Here is a 22,069-nt window from a genome sequence, read left to right on the forward strand (position 1 = left end):
AAGGAAGGAAGGTTTGGTGATAAAATTGATAATGTAAGGTCAACTGACATATATGAGAGCGGATATTCGTGAGGTAGCTACACCTATACAGTCGTGGAAAACGAAACAGGTAAGGTGCACGTGTTGTTCATGTGCTTACAAGTTTGGTTTTTGGCTTTTGATATTTCCAATGCTTCTCGGACCACTTGAGTTTTGAGATAAAAGATGAAGAATGAGACGAAGATGGTCCCAAAAAAGATATACATATTTTGTCTTCAATTATTCTTAAGTCACGGGCTTTTCAATAATTTACGAGATAGGGAGAGGTTTTTTTTTTTTTTAATAATATTTATCTTTAAAAATATATTAGATAGTTTACTTGCCCAACCACGGATCAATCAATTATAAAATTTCAGGCCGGACCCTTCTACATGTATGTTGGGTTGGTTTAGTTTATTGTCTGGGCCGGACCCTCGACCGAGACCAATGAGCCCTGAGTCACAAGCAAGAAGAAACCTTTCTTATCTCTAAACGACATCGTTATGTTGAAGAGATTACTTCAATTCAACTCCACAACCACAAGCAAACAACTAGATCTGAGATCCCAATGGCGTTTTCGTCAACAACTAACAACTTTTTATATTTCTGTACTCTCTCTCTCTCTCTTTAGCTTCCTTGCAAACTTCCACCGGCCTTCGCAACCTCCACCCATTTTTCCAAAAAATGGCGAAAATACCCTTGCTCTTGATGTTCCTCCTCTTCCTCCTTTCCCTTGTGTCTCTCACCACTGCCGAGATCAGAAAGCTAACCATCACCGCCGACTCCCGCCCCATGATTTTATTTGAAAAATTCGGATTCACACACACCGGTCACGTCACTATCTCCGTCAGCTCTGTCTCAGTTTCTTCCTCAACCTCCGCCTCTAACCCTAACCCTTCTCGTCTCGGCTTCTTCCTTCTCTCCGAAGAATCCCTTCTTCAAGTCCTCGTTGAGATCCAACAAAACCCTAACTTCTGCGTCCTCGATTCTCATTATATTCTCCGATTATTCAACTTCCGTGACCTCTCTCCACCGCCTCACTCTCGCTTCAACCAATCCTATCCGGTCACGGCTCCCAATGAATACTCTCTCTTCTTCGCAAATTGCGCGCCGGAAACTCAGGTCACAATGGACGTACGGACCGAAGTTTATAACTTGGATCGCGATGGTTCGAGAGATTATCTCTCGGCCGGTTTGACTCAGCTGCCTTCTATGTTTTTCTTCTACTCGTTATTGTACGTAGCGTTTGTAGGAATCTGGATTTACATTTGTGTCACGAACAAGAAATCGGTTCATAGAATTCACTTGTTGATGGCGGGGTTGCTTTTGACGAAGGCGTTGAATTTGATTTGCGCAGCGGAGGATAAACATTTCGTGAAAGTTACAGGGACGCCTCACGGTTGGGATATATTGTTTTATATTTTCCAGTTTTTGAGGGTCGTTTTGCTTTTTACGGTGATCGTTTTGATCGGGACAGGGTGGTCGTTTTTGAAACCATTTTTGCAAGAGAGGGAGAAGAAAGTTTTGATGATTGTGATTCCGTTACAGGTTTTGGCCAACGTGGCTTCTATTGTGATTGGTGAAACGGGGCCGTTTATTAAGGACTGGGTGACATGGAACCAAGTGTTTTTGTTGGTAGATATTATCTGCTGTTGCGCGATTATTTTCCCGATTGTGTGGTCGATAAGGTCTTTGAGGGAGACATCAAAGACTGACGGGAAGGCGGCAAGAAACTTGGCGAAGTTAACTTTGTTTAGGCAATTTTATATTGTGGTGATTGGGTACTTGTATTTTACGCGAATTGTGGTGTTTGCCCTTAAGACCATTGCTGCTTATAAGTATCAATGGGTGAGCAATGCAGCTGAGGAGACAGCGAGTTTGGTGTTTTATATGGTGATTTTCTACATGTTTAGGCCTGTTGAGAGAAATGAGTACTTTGTTCTCGATGAGGAGGAAGAAGAAGCTGCTGAGATGGCTCTCAGGGATGAGGAGTTTGAGCTTTGAATTTGGTAAATTGTTATAATACGATCATTTAGATTTTCATTTACAGGTAGAATATCTGTATCAAGTCTGTTTCTTTTTTGGGTTTTATTTTTTTCAGCTTTTAAATTTATGTCATTAGAACATTGATTTCATTATAGTTTCTTTACCATTATTGGAAGTTTCTTGTGAAGATGATAGTGAATTCTGAATTATAGAGTTACATCAAATGTACTTTGTTTTTTTTTTCCTTTCTACTTGTAGTTAGGGCTAGATTCGAACCGAGCTGAGCTTCGCTTAAGCTCGAGCTCAACTTGGTTTACATATAGCTGAGCTCGGTTCGGTTTACATATAGCTGAGCTTGAGCTCCCGAAAGCCAAGTTTGAACTCGGTTCGGCTCATTTTTTGTTATTAAAACGATGTTGTTTTAATATATATTGGTCAAAACAATGTTATTTTGTATCAAAATTTTTAATTGAAAAATTTGGCGAGTAGCTCGAGCTCGAGCTCGTATAAGGCTGGCTCGTTCTAGCCGAGCTCAAGCTCGAGCTCGAACGGGCTCGGTTCGAGTCCAGCCCTACTTGTAGTATTATTTTTCCCTTTGCCAGCAGGATGTAGGATGCAATTTGATGAGATCCAATATTTTCTTTTGCTTGCATGTTGTTTTTTTAGGAATACTTTTCTTTTGCAGAGGTTGATAAGATAATAGTTGCACACAGGAATTTTGATGCCTAAAAAGAGAATTATTGCAGAAGTATTTGGAACATTGAGTTCATGATAGTTTCTTTACTGTTATTGGAATTTTCTTGTGAAGATCAAATGTACTTTTTTTTTCCTTTTGCCGGTGGGTGTGGGATGCAATTTGATGAGATCCAATGTTTTTTTTTTTAGGATTACTTTTCTTCTGCAGAGTTTGATAAGATAATAGTAGCACACAGAGAAATTTTGTTGCCTAAAAGGAGAATTATTGCAGAAGTATTTGGAACATGTGCCATGCAGTATAATTCTTATGTTACTTAAAATATTTCTGCTGATTTTAGTCTTTGCTTTTATGTTGCATAGGCTAAAGTGTGATATCCTTCTGTCTGTCTCTTGTATGTTGTGCTTTTGGTTAAAATTGATAAAGATCCTATTCTTCATGGATTATGGAATCCAAGGAGTATTTGTGCTATTAAAACATGTGACTGGTATAGGTTAACCAAAAGGTTTGGGCTTAGTGGGGAAATTGTGATATCAACAATATATTAAGGGTTTAAACCTACATCAACTTGTAGAGGAAGGTCTAGGGATTTAAGGGGTTTTTGGGTCTGAAGAAAGTGTCTGAGTGTCACTTTTAGTTCTGTACTGTGAAATTATAAAGTGCATAGTGCATGTGTGGAATGATAAACATGCATTTTCATACTTGTGATGCTTATTCATTAAGTTTTGAGTTGAATGCATCAAATGGATGCCATATTTGGAAAGACTACAAATTTATATTTCATTTTCTCAATCTCCTTTACCCTTGAGTTATTTTTTAATGTGAGGGATGCTAGCAAAACTCTCCTTGTCACACTCTCTCTTCATTCTTAACACATGTAACTGAAAAATTCATCGCATTCTTTTATGGGTTGGGCTATTGTAACACAAACTTTTGGCCATTAATCTAATGTAATCCAATAGATAAGTGAAATAAGTGAAAGGTAGTTATTTTTATTACCAAGTTAGGAGCTTCTAAATCATTAGATTGTCTTGGATCAATGGTTAGGACTATGTCACAAATTTGTGTTACAATATCTTATCCTGTATTTAATATATTATTAAGTTGTGACTTTCTTTGTGTTTTGTGCATTTGTCAATAGGAGTGTGAAAGAGTGATAAAGAGAGAGTTGTTAATATTTCTCTTATTAATTATAACAATGTCTCGCAGCACTTTCTTGCGATAGTGCTTATTACATCTAACATCTCCTATTGCTTCTTTCTCCAATTAATCTCGTCGAAAGTTCATATCTACTTTTTTTCTGAATGAGGACAATGACGCATGTTTTGTTTCTGTAATTGACTGTGGAATTTATGTGATATGTGAGTTGCCAAAAGAATTTTATCAATAATTTATTCATTCCTTCCATTCTGTTTTGCACCATAACTTGAGTATCTTACGTGGACTTGGTTTTCTTTTTGGGATTTAATTTGTTCTTATGTTAGACATTAGGAAGACGTTTAGAATATAATATGCCATCTTGTCCAGTGCCCTGCTTTCCAGGGAAGATTTGTTTTCCTTTGAGATTTAATTTGCCAATGCTTTTATCCTAGTGTGAAATAACCTAAAGTGTGATTTTTGTGGAACTCTAATTACAAATTCCTTTGGTCCACAACTTGGATATCTCATACTCTGTAAGTGATGCGCTTTGATTTGTGGTAAGTTTGTTATCAATTGAATGGGGCAACCAAGGAATGTATTGATAGGAAGTGATAAGAATTTAGAGAGCCAATTAATCATCTAGGCTAAACTGTTGTAGTCACAAGACTACCTTACAAAAGTTGCTGAGGAATCATGCCTCATTTTAGTATTTCCAACCAATATCTGTTTAGCATGTATGCAGATCTGCATCTTCACCATTGTTTGTAACTTCTTGGAGTCATTGTTGCTTCTCTAACCTGCTAATTGCTAACTATTGTTTATCTCTTGGTTTTCTCCAAAAACAATTGGAATAGTTATGTTTGGTTTGTTCTCTCTGGCTATGGTTTCCTAATAAATTCTGTACGTTTGACTAAGGGGGGGCTGGCTGGCAAGGAATGAGAACAATTACTTTGATTTGAAGATACCTGCAAGAAAATTAGTTTTGAATAATATTATCTGCCTGTTCTTTCATTGAGAGGGCATTTAAATCTATGTTCTGTTTCAAATTTCTTAGGGTGCAAGTATCTATGACCAGCTTTCCAGAAAATGTTAGGAAGATCTCGTGAGCGCTTATTATAAATATTCATTTTCCTCGGTTTCTTCTTGATTAAGTTAAGGTAAATAGAGTCTGAAACCAGGATGAACTCAAGTAACAGCCGTAGTCCGTTACAAACAGACAGCAGCAGATCCCTCGGCTCACACGAATAGCCCAATATATAGGAGAAATTGGATCGCCTCAAAGGCCCAAACGTTGACCCATAAGATCAAAGTCGTGTTGATGCTGTTCATTCTGACTATAAGGTCCAAATACTAGAGCTTTTATTTAGGAAGTTAAAAAGATGGGTGTTGTTATTCAATACTCTTTTTTTAAGGGATACAAACAAAATAGTGATTTATTTTGTCTTTTATACCTATATAATTAAGTTGACCCTATTTTTGAAAGAAGAAGATTATAAGATTTGAGGTTGATCGGGTGGTTGGTCGGATAGGTTGGTCAATCAATCATCTTGGTTAGCCAACCAATTTTCTAAAAATAAATTGGTTGGTTAGGTGTTTTGTCAGTCAGCCAACGACCCACCCAACTTTTTCACGGTCAAAGTTATAAAATTTTTTTATATTTTACTTATTTTATCTCATATTTTAATCTTGATTGAATAAGTGGATAAGTTTTATTAGGGTTGGACTCGAGCCGAGTCAGTTTGAGCTTGAGCTCTGTTCGGTTCGGTTCGAGTCCAAAACGAGTCGGGTTCTGCTTGGCTCGATCGAGTTTGAGCTGGTTCGGATTTGCTCGATAGATTTTTTTAAAAAATTTTTATACAAAACGACGTCGTTTTGATCATATATATATATATAAAACGATGTCGTTTTGATATGAAAAATGAGTCAAGTTAAACTCGAATCGAGTCGAGTTCGGCTTGAGTCGAGTTCGAGTCGGTCATAAATAAATTGAGCTGAGTCTGAGCTGGCTGTGAGTCGAGCTTGATTCGGTTCGAATCTAGTCCTAAGTTTTATATCTTGATTAGGTGAGTTTATGTTTGATTGAATGAGTTTTTGTTGGGTGAGTATAAAACATAAAGATATTTTAAATATTTTATGTGTTAGGGTATCTATGTATAATAAAAAAGAAAAAGTGACTCTATAGGATATTTTAATTAATATCTCTTTTTTTACAGTATTGATAATATTTTTCCAAAAAAAAGCTATATATTTTTTTTAAGTTCTAACATATTTCGGATATTAAAGAGTGACGGCGTCGTATGTGAACCATGTGTGAGAAAAGGCTTGGAATTGTCAGACAGATTGGACGCTGAAGGGAGAGAAAAAATACTTCAAGAAGACTAATTGTAGACAAATAAGGGGAAGAATGTAAGAAGTTTGAATTTAGAATTTTTCTCTACAAATTTGATTACTTTATTAGTCATACACAAAAATCTTGATTAACGGAAGATGATGCCATTGACATATTCATGTACCCGATGCATTATGACGCCTAAATCTTGTCAAATACTCGACTGTATGTCTACTTGGTGTCTACCATCTACATACTTGCTATCATAAGGCACATATATTATTATTACTTCAACATATTATTCCCTTGTTCTTGCATTTACCACCGGTAATATACTTGACATCTTTATATTGGATGACACGTCTGACATCACCTATAAAATTTGGTAAAAATGTGAGTTTTCTCAACAAAAGACAACCAAAACAAATAAACTGAATAACATAGTCAATATAGATTCACCAAATAACAATTTTTATCTTTAAAAAATGAGGTACAATAATTATATATCATTATTTAATTAAATTATTTTAAATTAAAGTTAAAATAATATTTAATTACATAACTTTATTATAAAATTAACTATCCTCACAGATAATTTTATGGTTCAAACTAACATGCACTACTCTTTTGAACAACTTCTTAAAAAGAACGAAAGAAAATCTCACCCTATATGACTGGTAAATCATAAACGAATTCTGCTGTTTTTGGCTAAATAGGGCATAAAGCACATGGTTCGTTTGTGGTTACAAACCATTTCACATTCATTTCCAACTTAAATTCTATCCAAAACTAAGAAAATTGTTGTGGTTGATCCAGTAAGATTTAGGCCAAAAAACAAAAAAAAAATTGATTTACTGTATTTGAAGGTATTGAAATTATTTTTGGGGTTTCTATTAGAGACAAGAATAATTTATCATGTGATTATGAAAGAAAAGGTTTTTGTACTAGGATTCAGTGACATTTCCGTGATAAATATTTATAAACAGTGAAGAAGTTTATTTCCTTATTTTTCCATCAAAATATTATGTGTAATCACTTTACGGTGAACATTATGATCACCGGAAAATATCATGTGTAATTATTTTTTAGTATTTAATTCAATACTTAAATAATATGTTATCATATGATTGAGTGTCAATACATGGCAATTGACCTACAAAGACAAATGGAAAATGGTATTATCATGTGATCATATGAATGAGGTGCTATGAAACAGGTGATATCCATCGTTAAATGCAGCAACATTTGCAATGCAACTGTAATGCGAGCCATGCAAGACATGGAATGTATTAAGTCAACATTAATTTGTCTTGTACCTTTCGCAAATTGCAATTGGATTATATGGGCTGTTTCTGCTTTTGCAAACAATTAATGCAAACTTGGTCCTTCCTTTCTTTTATTAGTTTGTAGAATTCAGTTCCCTTTTATTTTCCTTTAAGCAAATGATCTGTCAAGCAACACCCTTCAGGAAATAAACACTGGTCTGTACATGCATGGTTTTGCTTCCAGTGAAATGAAGACTACTGTTAAAAGAGGTGGGGAAACTTGGCAACTTTTTGAGCCTGATGGATTCCTAATAATGGTGTTCTTATCTTGGAAAAATAATGGAACCTGTAAAATCTGGATAGTAGCAGAAAAGATGGCAACATCATTATAAGCTTGAATAAATTTTATATAAATGATGATTGCATTTCTTTCTTATGGCACCATATATGTAAGTTGTCGATTCATTTGCCCCACAAGAGTAATCAAATTTCACCAGGGAAAATAAGTAATTGGGTTCCCTTAAAACTAAAGTTTCCTTCAGGAAAGCCCTTGCCTTTGGTGACTGTTATGATTATACCTTATCTCTTCTTTTTTCTCTTTTTTTTTTTCTGTTTTTTTTTTCTGGCCTGGAATTGTCATTGTCATCACAGTCTCTCTATGATGAATTGAAAGCAATGAATCTCCACTACAAGTCGCCATTTTAACTCGTTTGTGAGTGGTAAATTAAAACTCAAAGTTAGAGTGTTTCGTGAAACTTTGATAGCAAAACAGCTATTCAAATTTCTGTAGCGGCAAGGTCATTGGCATTCTTTTTTCTTTTATAACCAGAAATTTCTCAAACTAAATTATCTTTTTTAAATTAAACTGATTTTATTAAACAGGTAAAATCTTGAGTTTTAAAGATCGGTTCAGTATCCAACCCTATAAATATTATTTTTTGTAAATTAAAATATAATTTAAATATTTTATTTTTGTCACTCAAAATATTTATCACTGAAACTATAGGCTTTCCAGTGAGACAGATATTTTTCTTCAACCTAATCAACCTTCCTCGTTTCACGGCATCCTTTTTATTATCTGTAGCTAGTCAACGAAACAAATTCAACATATTTGGTAAGTATATAAACAGAATCCAATGCATATTTTACCACATTCTTTTTCCATTGTCACTTTCACCAGAAGCCAAAAAGCACCGAAAGAAAATATATTCTGGAGGCTAATCGTCACTGTTAATTCACAATTAATCTTATTTAAACATGATTAACTTATCGATAAATCACACACCTGCCAAAAATAAATATGCTACAATAGCTAACTTAATTATACTTGGTCAAAATAAATAAATTTTATGAAGATTTCCATAAACTCTATTGCCGGCTAATTAGTGGCAGTTTGAGTGTCAAAAGGACGTAGGATCCCCACTGTAAAATAATAAGTTCGACATTCATCAAAACATATTAAAATCTCTGTTTGTTTGAATGTATCATCTATCAAATCTTCAGATAGAGTCTGATTGTAAGGAAACGGTTGACACTATTTCTATAATATCAGTCTTACTACTAACATACAAACAAATTATGCTGCTAATTGGATTGCAAGAAAGAATTTTACTTCTGCAAATACTTTTTTTATGTTTTCTGAGACTCCGGATGAACTTCAAAAGATTCTAAATTATGATTTTATGGAACCTTAACTCGATTTATTTTCTTTTTTAATTTTGGGTTCTATCTCTGATTTTACTAAAAAAAAGAATTTTAATGAATTTTTATAGAGTTAGACATGGAATTTGTACGTATTTGGTGTGATTGGTTGAAACCCGTTGCAAAAAGAAATACATTATGAATAAAAAAGAAAAGAAGAACACCAATAATTTTCTTAAAAATAAATAACCCAGAAACCAGATTATTTTAAACTCATGAAAATGTTGAAGAAATCAACGATCAGCGACATCTATGCTAGCACCACAAGACAGCAACCTGTGAAAAAGCTTATACAATGCATTCCATGAGAATTTCCTCATACACTTAACCCTTCTACGACGTCGTTCCTTCTCCTTTCTTTTACTCGTCATCCTTCCGTTCTTATTATCCTTCTCTTTCTCTTTGTCTTTCTCCTTCACTCTCCCAAAACACATGGCCGTCTTCTCATTCTCCGTCTCCTTACTATCATCTCGCGAGAATTGGTAGCTTCTCAGGTACATCTGCCTGCACGAGATGCTGTCAACAACCCTAGGGTGGCCATACACATGCACCCCTCGGCGCACGTTAGACCTCGACGTAACTGATCGGACGAACTCGGCGTCAGACTCCGGCCACTTGTAGAGATTGACGTAGGTGGCGCGGACCGGAACGCGCGGGTCACGTGCGTCGTTTACACAGCTGGATATGCAAACGGAAGTCATATTATTGGTTCGAGAAGCGGTTTTTGCGGGAGATGATCAGGGAATTGAAATGGGAATTAGGGTTTTTAAACTGAATCGGAGGCTTAGATTGGAAGAAAAGATTCGTGGAAACGGAGAGAAAGTGGAATTTTTTTAGTGGGATTATGATTCGGAATAATTAGCCATCACTGTGTTTTTAGCAGGGGGGGTGATGTGCTGTGTTTGGCGAGAATTTGGATGAGTAGACAGTCTAAACGAAAACCTACTTTTTATGACGAAATTAGCCTTGAGTAAAGTGTTTTATCATTGAAATTGTTCGAATTCAAAGGGTATATAGGTCATTTCATAATGGCTGTGATGGAATGTGTTTGGATGGCTTGTTCATTGAAAAATTTTTATCTTCTCTAATAAATTAAGGGGCATTTAGTTTGGGTAATATTTTATTACCAAAATAGAAAGATTACCTTGAAAATAGAGTACTTAAAAGATTACTGGGTATAAATGATTACTATGTTTGATAAAATTTAATAGGTATAAATAATTATTGTGTTTGATTAAAGGTAATGAAAGATTACTAGTAAATTATTTTATTTAAATGCTCTTAAATATAATTATTTTTAAATATTTTTTATATTATTTATCATATTAATTAAAAATAAATTTATTTTTATCTAAAAAAATTAATAAATAATAATATAATTATAATAAACTCAAGATTACCCCAATAATCTTTAAATACTTAAGGTAAAGGTGGTAATCAGATTACCATCTATATTACTTGTCACGTCAACATTGATAATAGAAGATTACTGTAATATTTTATTACTGACAAACCAAAAAGATAGATTATCAAGGTAATCTTAAAATTCCCCAACCAAACGCCCCTTAAAGGTTTTCCCTGTAAAAGAATATAACATCATTATTTTGGAGAAATTCTCATCAATTTATTTCAATGTCAAAATTTTTTCAGCTAAATTTTTATTTAAAATTTTAATATATATATATATATATATATATATATCAATGAATATACTTGTGCTACATGAATTTTAAGAAATATTCTATCTTAAGTATTTTTATAATTTCAAAATAATTTGGAAAAAAATATTTGTCAAATATATGGAAATCGAATCTCAAATTTAAAAGATTTCAAAGTAATTAATTTAGAGAGAATAACGTAATTTGAAATATATCTCACTAGGGTCATCAAGCAACTAAAGGGGTGCATTTATTTTGAATAATCTTTTATTTAAAAAAATAAAATATTATTATAGAAATAAATTAGTTGAAAGACTAGTAATATAAATTATTATTATATTTATAAAATACTGCATTTAGTTGATATTAGTAAAAAAATATTAAAATGTTATTTTATTTAAATACCCTTAAAATATTATTGCATTGATATTGTATTTGGTTAAATTAATTTGTATTATGTTAAATATTTATTTATTAGATTTTTTTAATATTTTCTAATATTAAGTTTTTTTTTTATATAATCAAATTACGAAATTAATTTTTTAAAGTTTTACTTTATTGCTAATATTTTTTTAAAATATTATTTTCTATATTTTTTAAAAATTTAATATAAATTTATAATAAATAGAAATTATCTTGATAATTTTGATTTAATTTAGATGTGATAATCTCTTAACAAAGCTCCCTAGCCTAGGTGTTATTGAAATTGAAGTGTGCATATGGAGTCAGTCACACTTCAAATAGTTTCTTGAATCTTTGGGCCTGGGGATTTAATGATTAAACCTACCAAGCATTTCCACAAGTTGGCTTCCATAATTATTAAAATTAAATAGAGGGTGAAGAAGTGTTATTATAAGTTAGCTAGCTAGGTGTGTTATATTTAATTAATATTATTGGATTACTTAGCACATCGGAGAGAGGCAACTTTTACAGCAGTGCTATATTTGTATATTTATGAACCAGATTATACTGAATAATTGTTGCTTATAATTGAACCCACCATGAATTTCCCCTCTCATTATTTTAATTAATATACCACCCCAGCACTATATAATATATGTATATTTTTAATAAAAAATCTCATTCAAACTGGATCATCAATCACCGTATGATATTGGTTCCACTGAACTGAATTATCACAATATATGTGATCTTATGGGTCTTAAATTTCCCTTATTTTCCCTTACTATGTGAAGAGGCAATTAGTAAGTTTCCTAAATAAATAATACTATATACACAAATAATATGTATAACTAATGACATATTATAATGTGATAAAATAGTTTAAAATTATAGATAAAATAACAGTCAATTACATGATGATGTGTCATTGATTGTGCTCATTTTTTGTATATATAAATTTATCATTCTTAAATATAAGAAATTAATTAGAAATCAACATTCAGAATGAATTATACACCTGCTTAATAAGCTTTCAAATAATTATAATAAATCATAAAAAAAAAAAGTCTTATAAAATGATGATAAATTTAGAACCCCAGTAAGAATTAACAATGTTATAATGACTCACTTATGGTGGGCAAATAACTTGCCCACTTAAAGACAATTACCATTAAAATTGCCCTTCTATTGATTTTTTTTTTCCTAATTAGGTTCATTTGCAACAATCAAAATAATAGAACACCTATATAATAGAAATAGATATGGATAATCTTGAAAATTAATAGAGATGAAATGATTTGACTAGAATACCCTTAATTCTCATAATATAAAGTTCATAATTTTGTATCAATATCACATCTTAAGCTTATGCTAACAAGTGTCCTCAAACTCAAATAGAGCTAGTCCCAAAAAATAAAAACCTAGTTAAGAATATCCGCGAAATTGGTCAATACTTTTATGTACAATATTAAGAAAATTAATTGAATTCTTCATTTCTTATTGACTACATCTCCCTCTATGCTTGAATTATGTAAGTTTCATATGTGAAATGTTAATTAAAATAAAATAAAATAAAGACAAGGGCAATTTTGGAATTAAAATAAACTAACATGAATTACGGGCTAAATAGAGTATTATGAAGGCCACATACATCACTCTATATTTATAGGCTTTCAGCCCAAAAAGGGGCTTAACATTTACCTCTCTTCGCGTGTATATGGATCCATCATTAAATCCAGACCATCCAGTGTCTTTTTTCAAAAAAAATAAATAAATAAATAAATAATATCAAAATCTTAAAAAGAGATTTTATTTTAGTTTGTCACTAAATATGCAGAAACATTTTGGGCCCTGTGTGATCTGGTGGAACCGTCCGCTTCATTCGGGGCGACAGAATTTTGTTCAAGTTGATAGTGAAATTTCTCTTTGTCTCAGACACGAAACTTAAAATCTCTACGGCCGTCCTTGTACTGTACCTCCAATTCAACTGCCAACTTCTTTTGCCTATTTCCCTGTCTCTATATATCAATTTCATTTGATCTTATGAATCAACAAATTTAAATTTGACTTTACTCATTTATGTCTTTTATTTAAAAATCACAAGCCCCATCAAGCCGCCAGTAATGAATTGGTTTTGCGGTTTTGATGATATGGCGTCACTTTACGTGTTTGAAATTTGAAGTATATGCTTTGACACCTTGGAAACTTAAATTAGAGGCAACAACAACCGACAGCGACAGTCTAAGTTATGGCCACGTTCAAGCATTTTCTCTGGGGATCAGAAACGCACCGTTTTGGCTTAACTATTTCACATTTCTTGCGAGCGAGGCAACCCAGTATTTACATAAATACCTTATATATGATAAAGTATTGATAGATTTTGTTAATTTAAGCAAGTATTAGTAGCATTTACAAATTTGTAAAAATCATACTAATTGAAGCAGAATAGTTAAATATTTCTAAAATATAAAATTGGTCATAAAATATCTATTATAAAGGGCTTCCTTAACCCAGTAAAATCCACCAAGAATAACAAGATTGGAACAATTACTACTTAATTTACAATCAAATGATCCCAAAAAAAAAAAAAAAAAAAAAAAGAAGACTCTTGCTGTTATAGTAATTATATTCCTAGTTACATAATATTCTAGTTTTGGGAACATGATAAATTGATTATAGGATATTACCTATAAATAAACAAAAATCATGAATAATAAAATTATGTATATTTATTTTAAATATATAATTAATATATATTATTATATAATTAAATAATTTTAAATTAATAATAAAATAATATTTAATTATATGTATTTATTTATATATTTATAATAGATGCATCATCAACCATTCCCCAACCGCTCTTGACTTTTATTTTTTTAATTCATTCAGAAAATTCCGTGAAACTTCCTGACGGGCGACTCGATAAAGGAAAATAGCAGAAAAAGTCAGTCAGTCTTGCCGTAGCTTTCAAAACGATGACCAGTTTGGGATCTAAATTCAAGTTTTAGACTTTTAGGTAAAGCTAATCATTTTAATTTTAAGCTCCATTAACACTTAACTCTAATATACGGTGGGCAGACTATTTTGAAATTAATTTATCTAAAATACATAGTTTAATAGTCAAAGTGAAAAAGCATCAAGAATGACAAAATCACAACCAGATTATCAAAAAAAAAAAAAATCAAACACAGCACATCGAATAGAGTTGTACTATTTAGTGGTCAAATTAAGTGAGAAATGCACATTTTGTGGATCTTTGATTGTTTAAAATAAGAGTTTCTTACCAGTACGTATGTGTATTATAAACATAAATGGAATATGCTTGGTGTAGAAGAAAGAGGAATCTTCTCGGCAGTTTCTCTAAACCTGTAGTTCAATTTTTAATTATTTGAGGAGAGAATAGCAGACGCCTATGATCTTACTTTAATTTCTAAAATGACGAGTAATGTATCGAGATTTGAAAAATGAGATGCTTTACCTTTTGGAGAAGTTACCTTAGAGGTGCGTCTGCGCCAGATCTTTTTCCTGTTTTCTGTGCTCATTTTTCCTCCGTTCAGTGTGCGTCAAATTCTTTCTCCGTCGGTCAAAGTCTTGCAGATCAAAGGCAAAGAAAAAACAAAAAAGGCTGTGGGCAGTCACATCATTGCTAAAATTCGAAAACAGACGCAGACATAAGTTTCTCTTACTTTGACAAGAAGCTGTATCTGCTTACTGCTTGGCGACTTCCTGCTTGTTTTGAACGACTTTTTGAAATGCTTTGTGCTTCTCAATTGTCCGTCAAGGTCTATCACTTCCATTGCAGTTGTACATTAAATCAAATTATAAATTTCAATTAAACTATTTTTTAATCAAATTTAAATAATTTTTAATATTAATTTAATAAATTTAAATTAAATTATTTTTATTTAAATCAAATTTAAATTAATAAATATTTAAATTCGGCTTAATTCATAACCACCTTTAATTATAAGAATGGAATATATCTAAGTTTTTATATTTTAAGTCAAAGTAATATAATAAGGCAATTACTTTATTTGTAGATTATAGATAAATATGAATAAAGTAACCATATTTGAGATGTAATTACCTGCCATAGCAAGTTGACAATTGGAGTGGATTTGTTGCTACTCTTGCAATGGTTACTTATTTGCCCATGTATGAATTCGAAAATCACACAGCTTAACGGCTATATAGTAATTACGAGGAACTTGAGGGAAATTGTTAACTGGAAGCCCAAAATATAATTATAATTACATTATTTAGTCAAACTAGGAAAATCACTGTAGAGGATAGGACTCAATTGAAGTCAACATCCTAGTTGGAACAATAATTAGTGCAAAAACAATATTAAATTAATTTATCTACGTGGGGAAGGAGGGAACGAACAACTCCCTTGAAAAATACACCTAACCAATAGGACACCATGCCGAAAGAAACTGTCCAATGAAATAATGCCAAATCCTTTTATTCTGCCAGCTGTCATATTTTAATAACGTCTGTCTCCATCGCCGTGGCAGTTACCAGTTCTTCACTTCTTCTCTGGTTTAAAAAATTTGAACTACAACTCCAAGGATGCTGCGCCGAAACTTCCTCTCCATTAGTTTAAACTTAAATCCTGATTAAAAAATGGTGTGACGTAAGTGAGGCGGTTTGGAGATTATTTATTAAAGGTAGAATAAGATAACGAAGTGTGATTGGAGACAGACCTCGAGGCTGTGCATGATAGAATCCATTTTCATTGATTTTGGAGTTTCAGATTTTATATTGCTTTTTCTACATCGAACATACAAACATAACTTTTCTCCCGGAGAAACACCTATTTTCGGTTGCGGTGGATCTAAATGGGGAAAGGAGGTGAAGAAAACGGTAAGCCGGAGACAGTTAATTCCAAATCTAATGGCCATCGTGATGTCTTCCCTGCCTGGGCGAAAGACGTTGAAGAGTGTGAAAAATACTATCAGGTTGACAGAAGATCGGGAATAAACTCGGCGGACGTGGAACGGCGTCGTAGAATTTATGGCTCGAATGAACTAGCAAAACACGAAGGTCCGTCCGTGTGGAGTTTAATACTCGAGCAGTTTAACGATACGCTAGTTCGAATCTTACTTGCGGCGGCGGTTGTTTCGTTCGTGCTGGCTTGGTATGACGGCCAAGGAGGCGGCGAGATGGGAATAACGGCGTTTGTAGAGCCGTTAGTGATTTTCCTTATACTGATTATTAACGCTGTTGTAGGTGTTTGGCAAGAAAATAATGCGGAGAAAGCTTTAGAGGCTCTTATGGAGATTCAATCAGAGCACGCTACGGTGATTCGTGACGGTAGTAAACTCCATAAGCTGCCGGCTAAGGAACTTGTACCTGGAGATATTGTGGAGCTCAAGGTTGGTGATAAAGTTCCTGCCGATATGCGTATTGTGGAATTGACTAGTTCAACTTTAAGAGCTGAGCAAGGTTCGTTAACTGGAGAAAGTGAGGCTGTTAATAAAAATAATAAAGTGGTTCCTCCAGATGCTGATATTCAAGGGAAAAAGTGTATTCTTTTTGCCGGAACTACAATTGTGAGTGGGAATTGTGCGTGTTTGGTCACACAGACGGGTATGGAGACTGAAATTGGGAAAGTGCATAGGCAAATACACGCTGCTTCGCAAAGTGAAGAAGATACGCCGTTGAAGAAGAAGTTGAATGAATTTGGAGAGGCTTTGACGATAATAATTGGAATTACATGTGTGTTTGTGTGGTTAATTAATATTAAGCACTTTCTTAATTGGGAGTACGTTAACGGGTGGCCTAGGAATTTCAAGTTTTCATTTGAGAAATGTACGTTTCACTTTGAAATTGCTGTTGCATTGGCCGTGGCTGCAATTCCTGAAGGTTTACCTTCTGTGATTACCACTTGTTTAGCGCTTGGTACACGTAAAATGGCTCAAAAGAATGCGCTTGTGAGAAAGTTGCCGAGTGTTGAAACATTGGGTTGTACGACTGTGATATGTTCTGATAAAACTGGTACTTTGACAACCAATCAGATGGCTGTGACCAAACTTGTAGCAATGGGTGGTACAGTTGATGAGTTGAGAAGTTTTAAGGTTGATGGGACTACATATAATCCTTATGATGGATATATACATGATTGGAAGCCGGGTCAATTGGATGCTAATCTTCAAATGATCGCCAAGATAGCTGCTGTGTGTAATGATGCTGGTATTGCACCGTCAGATCATAAATTCGTTGCTCATGGGATGCCTACTGAGGCAGCTCTGAAGGTGAGACCATCTAGTTTTGACTGTTTGTATTCAATTTTGTTTGTTCTGTTATGCTTTTGGATGTTTGTATTATTCTATAATATCGTTTCTGAAGTACGCTCTTTTGATGTTTATTCTATAGTTTCTATTTGTGTGCCTGCTTCTTAAAGTTTCTGTATTATTTAATGATTTGCGCAAACATATTTTTCATAATAGCAGATCTCATGGAAGTCAAATTCGAATTTGGCTCGGTTCATTTTGAACTCAAGTTTTTAACTGTTTTATTATTAAAACGATATTATTTTAATACATATTGATCAAAACGATATCGTTTTGTATTAAAATTTTTAATTGAAAAATTTGACAAGTTGCTCGAATTCAAGCTAGATCGAGTTTTTATAAAATTAGCTTGTTTTGGGCTCATTTAAGTCGAGTTTGAACTAGACCTTGAATGAGTTCAGTTTGAATCTAACCCTTATAGTTATTTTGGCGATTCTTTTTATTTTATTTTTATTTGTGTATTTTTGGGTTTTACTCAACTTCTACCTTCTTGGAGGATGCAACTTGAAGAGGAATTTTTTTAACCCTATTGGTTGCTTTTCTTGCTCTTCTTAGAATTTCTGCATTGTATAGTATTGATGCAACCTGCTATGGGGAGTTCCGCATTTTGACTTATTTCTTCCATTTTTCGTTTCAGGTTCTAGTTGAAAAAATGGGTCTTCCAGAAGGGTTTAGTGATGCATCAGCAATTGCTAAGGATGACATTCTACGTATGCTAAATACTCCACATACTGTTTTCAATCAATTTTCTTTGCTACTGAACTGTTTGAATTTAGAAATTCATATACTCTGCTTTAATGTTCTATGTTTCCCCAGGTTGTTGCCGCAAATGGAGTGAATATGAAAAACGTATCGCAACTCTTGAGTTTGATCGTGATAGGAAGTCCATGGGCGTTATTGCCAACTCTCATTTTGGGAAGAAATCATTATTGGTGAAGGTGTTCCTTCTTTTTCTCCACCCGCTAATATGAATGACGTTCAATTATAAAACATATACCGATTTTGAAAATCAGATGTAAAATGCTGTTTTGCACTCTTATAAGTGGCCAAATGGTGCACAGTTTTACATATTCATCCCTTTTTATGGTTGAGTAAAGGCAGAAAATATTGAGGGCTCTTTTTTATCAAAAGATATCTTATTTGCTTTATTGGATTTCTAGGAATTTTGACATGGTCACATGACTGGCCCATCACACAAGCTAAATTCTATTGGCAACAGTTTCACTCATTAGGGCTCTTTCAAGTCTTGATAGTCTATGACCCAGGACTTCACGGTTAATTTAACTTTTTCTATATTTTGAATGTTTTGTCATCTACCTATATCTAGAGCTCTGTAGTCCGGGAAATGGAATGCTCCTTCGTCCACTAATAATTACTTTATCTCTCATATACTCTGTGATAATGATTTCTGTTTATTTTGTCAGTTGTAAAAGATTTTTTTAAAGTTCTTAGATGCAGTGCTAATATGTCAGGGTGCTGTGGAAAATTTGCTGGTAAGGAGCACAAAGATTCAGTTGCTAGATGGTTCTCTTGTGCCACTAGACCATAATTCAAAGAACATTATTTTACAAGCCCATCACGAAATGTCAACCGGTGCATTACGCTGCTTGGGTTTTGCATACAAGGATGAGCTCCCTGACTTTGAAACCTATGATGGTAGTGAAGATCATCCAGCTCATGCACTTTTACTTAATCCATCCAACTATGCATCAATTGAGAGCAAACTTACTTTTGTCGGCTTGGTTGGATTGAGGGTGAGTAATCATATATGTTTGAATATTGCTCACTTATGCAGTTATATTTCTGTTCGATGAACTGATTTTTTTTTTTTTTGAATTCTTAAAAGGATCCTCCAAGAGAAGAGGTTTCTCAAGCAATTGAGGACTGCAGAGCAGCTGGAATTCGTGTCATGGTTATTACAGGAGATAACAAGAATACCGCAGAAGCTATATGTCGTGAAATAGGTGTATTTGAACCTAGCGAAGACATTAGTTTGAAAAGTTTGACTGGTAAGGAGTTCATGAAGCTGCATGATAAGAAAGCGCACCTAAGACAAAGTGGTGGGCTATTGTTTTCTCGGGCTGAACCAAGCCACAAGCAAGAGATAGTGAGGTTGCTCAAAGAAGATGGGGAAGTGGTTGCCATGACTGGTGATGGAGTGAATGATGCCCCTGCTCTGAAACTGGCAGATATTGGAATCGCCATGGGCATTGCTGGAACTGAGGTAAGGAAGGGCACCTGATTCTAATAAAACAGATATGTGAAGAATTAGGTTTGTGAGGTCTAGAGCAAAATAAGGGCAATCAAAATGTCGCTTTTTTAATTGGGTCAGGGGTATAATACTTTATTAAGTGTGGAACAGTGGGAATCATGCAACAGTATTTATCTTACCAATCCCCTTTGGGTAAGAGATTGTGAGGGATTTTATATTGTTAATAATTATTATGTTTACTGGGTCATACCCGTTAGTTTGAATTAGTTATTTGTTACCTTTCCTTTCATTCTCATAATTTTTATATTCTCTATTTTCAGGTTGCAAAAGAAGCTTCTGATATGGTGTTGGCAGATGATAATTTTAGTACAATTGTTACTGCTGTCAGTGAAGGCAGATCCATTTACAGCAACATGAAGGCTTTTATCAGGTTTTTATTTTTTATCTCTCATTCGTGCAGCTTCTATAGTAATATTCAAAGGATACATGCTTTTATCTGAAAGTTGATATTCAATGCGTTTTAGCCATTAAAGACTGAAGTGAAATGGTCACTAATGATATATGTTGGTGTCAAGACAGTAAATTGCAACAGTTCTGGTGTAGCTAGTTGAATGATATATAACATGTCATTCCTGGCTGAAGTTTTCTTTGATGCATGGTCTTCTAACTGATTTGGTTGTAAAATTAGAGTTCAAACTCCCACTTGATAACCCTGTGAAGCAGTATTTTGTTTTTGTTTCCTCACTCATTTATTTCCATTGACTGTAATGAACTAACCACAATGAATGGCACCCTTAACCAAATTTTCTTATATATCCTTGATTATGACCTTTAATTACTGTACTCCTATTATTTACTTTTTCCCCTGGAATTCATTTCCAGACACTAACACATGGATTATATCAACTGAGACTTTACATCTGTTTCAGGTACATGATATCTTCAAATATTGGAGAGGTTGCCTCCATATTTTTAACAGCAGCTTTAGGTATTCCTGAAGGCCTGATACCTGTCCAGCTTCTGTGGGTAAATCTTGTTACTGATGGACCACCTGCAACAGCATTGGGATTCAATCCCCCGGATAAAGACATAATGAAGAAGCCCCCTCGAAGAAGTGATGACTCTCTCATTAATGCTTGGACTTTATTCCGCTACATGGTATTTAATCTTCTTCGGTTCACATGTTTTAAGCATTTAATTTTCATATTTGGTTATTGCTTACTCTCTCATCAGTTCCCATATTTTAGGCATTCAACTTCCATAGTTGTGTATTACTTATTCTCACATGGGAACACTATTAAATATCTTACTAGAGCCTGCAATTTATCTACTTCTCTTCTCCGTGCAGGTCATCGGGCTCTATGTTGGAATAGCAACTGTTGGTATTTTTATCATTTGGTATACACATGGTTCTTTCTTGGGCATTGATCTTCTCAGGGATGGCCACACCCTTGTCACTTATTCACAGCTTGCCAACTGGGGTCAGTGCTCATCGTGGGGGAATTTTACTGTTTCACCCTTCACAGCCGGGAGTCAGGTCTTCACCTTCAATGGTAACCCTTGTGATTATTTTCAAGGTGGGAAAGTAAAAGCAACGACACTCTCCCTCTCCGTGTTGGTCGCCATTGAAATGTTTAACTCCCTCAATGCCCTTTCGGAGGATGGGAGCCTCTTGACAATGCCCCCTTGGGTCAACCCTTGGCTACTAGTGGCAACGTTTGTTTCATTTGGTATGCACTTCTTGGTCCTGTATGTGCCATTCCTTGCTAAAGTTTTTGGCATTGTGCCTCTAAGCTTTCATGAGTGGCTCTTGGTTTTGGTCATTTCATTCCCTGTCATTATTATCGACGAGGTTCTAAAGTTTGTGGGGAGATATACAAACAGATCTCAGACGTCAAGGAGGAAATCTTCAAAATCGAAAGCAGAGTGAGTCAATTTTTGACAGCTTCATGGAGAAGTTGCTCAGTAAGCCTGATAATGCCTGCCCTAGCATAGTATCATCAAACATGCAGTGTGAATTTGAATTTTGCTTCCATCTGTAACCCTTCTCCAGTCAACAAGGAATTGTATGGACTTCCACAAGGTCTCTAATTTTATACATTCTTTCAAACCACACTATAGTGATGGAAATCAACAGAAGCTCAGTTATTTTTTTGCCGTCTAATTGATATGCTAAAGGCCGTGTAAATGAGGAAATGAGGCATCTGTTTGGTGAGAATTGAAGACGTTTAATACCTGGGATAAATAAAGATTAGCTGTACCAACAAAGCAAGGATGATAGAACAGCCTTCACCTACTAAAACCAAAGATGATAACGTACTTTGCATAAAGAGCTTATATATTGCCAATATGATATGATATTTTC

General features: G+C 34.0%; 3 protein-coding genes across 3 annotated transcripts; 2 read left to right on the plus strand and 1 right to left on the minus strand.

The window, feature by feature from the left end:
* Positions 1 to 566: 566 nt before the first annotated feature.
* Positions 567 to 2,228, plus strand: LOC123227714 (protein CANDIDATE G-PROTEIN COUPLED RECEPTOR 7-like). The gene has a single exon (XM_044652835.1). The coding sequence runs from the start codon at positions 703 to 705 to the stop codon at positions 2,020 to 2,022; it is 1,320 nt and encodes a 439-aa protein (XP_044508770.1). The 5' UTR covers positions 567 to 702; the 3' UTR covers positions 2,023 to 2,228.
* Positions 2,229 to 9,309: 7,081 nt separating this feature from the next.
* LOC123230318 lies at positions 9,310 to 10,039 on the minus strand. The gene has a single exon (XM_044656493.1). The coding sequence runs from the start codon at positions 9,832 to 9,834 to the stop codon at positions 9,367 to 9,369; it is 468 nt and encodes a 155-aa protein (XP_044512428.1). The 5' UTR covers positions 9,835 to 10,039; the 3' UTR covers positions 9,310 to 9,366.
* A 5,719-nt stretch (positions 10,040 to 15,758) lies between these two features.
* LOC123226234 (calcium-transporting ATPase 4, endoplasmic reticulum-type-like) lies at positions 15,759 to 21,838 on the plus strand. The gene is made up of 8 exons (XM_044650768.1): positions 15,759 to 17,453; positions 18,130 to 18,202; positions 18,309 to 18,430; positions 18,965 to 19,246; positions 19,339 to 19,716; positions 20,025 to 20,134; positions 20,634 to 20,862; positions 21,053 to 21,838. Exons 1-8 carry the CDS (start codon positions 16,038 to 16,040, stop codon positions 21,632 to 21,634), a joined length of 3,192 nt encoding a protein of 1,063 aa, XP_044506703.1. The 5' UTR covers positions 15,759 to 16,037; the 3' UTR covers positions 21,635 to 21,838.
* Positions 21,839 to 22,069: the final 231 nt, after the last annotated feature.

Source organism: Mangifera indica, chromosome 1 (genome assembly GCF_011075055.1).
Source record: "Mangifera indica cultivar Alphonso chromosome 1, CATAS_Mindica_2.1, whole genome shotgun sequence".
Classification (NCBI taxonomy): domain Eukaryota; kingdom Viridiplantae; phylum Streptophyta; class Magnoliopsida; order Sapindales; family Anacardiaceae; genus Mangifera; species Mangifera indica.

What these genes read in the sequence shown, in the direction of transcription:
- LOC123230318 (XM_044656493.1), bottom strand. Translation starts at nt 9,834, where the DNA reads ATGACTTCCGTTTGCATATCCAGCTGTGTAAACGACGCACGTGACCCG.
- LOC123226234 (XM_044650768.1), top strand. Translation starts at nt 16,038, where the DNA reads ATGGGGAAAGGAGGTGAAGAAAACGGTAAGCCGGAGACAGTTAATTCC. An exon ending in CTACTGAGGCAGCTCTGAAG is followed by an intron (nt 17,454 to 18,129) that starts GTGAGACCATCT and finishes TTTTCGTTTCAG; the next exon opens with GTTCTAGTTGAAAAAATGGG. An exon ending in TGGGCATTGCTGGAACTGAG is followed by an intron (nt 19,717 to 20,024) that starts GTAAGGAAGGGC and finishes CTCTATTTTCAG; the next exon opens with GTTGCAAAAGAAGCTTCTGA.
- LOC123227714 (XM_044652835.1), top strand. Translation starts at nt 703, where the DNA reads ATGGCGAAAATACCCTTGCTCTTGATGTTCCTCCTCTTCCTCCTTTCC.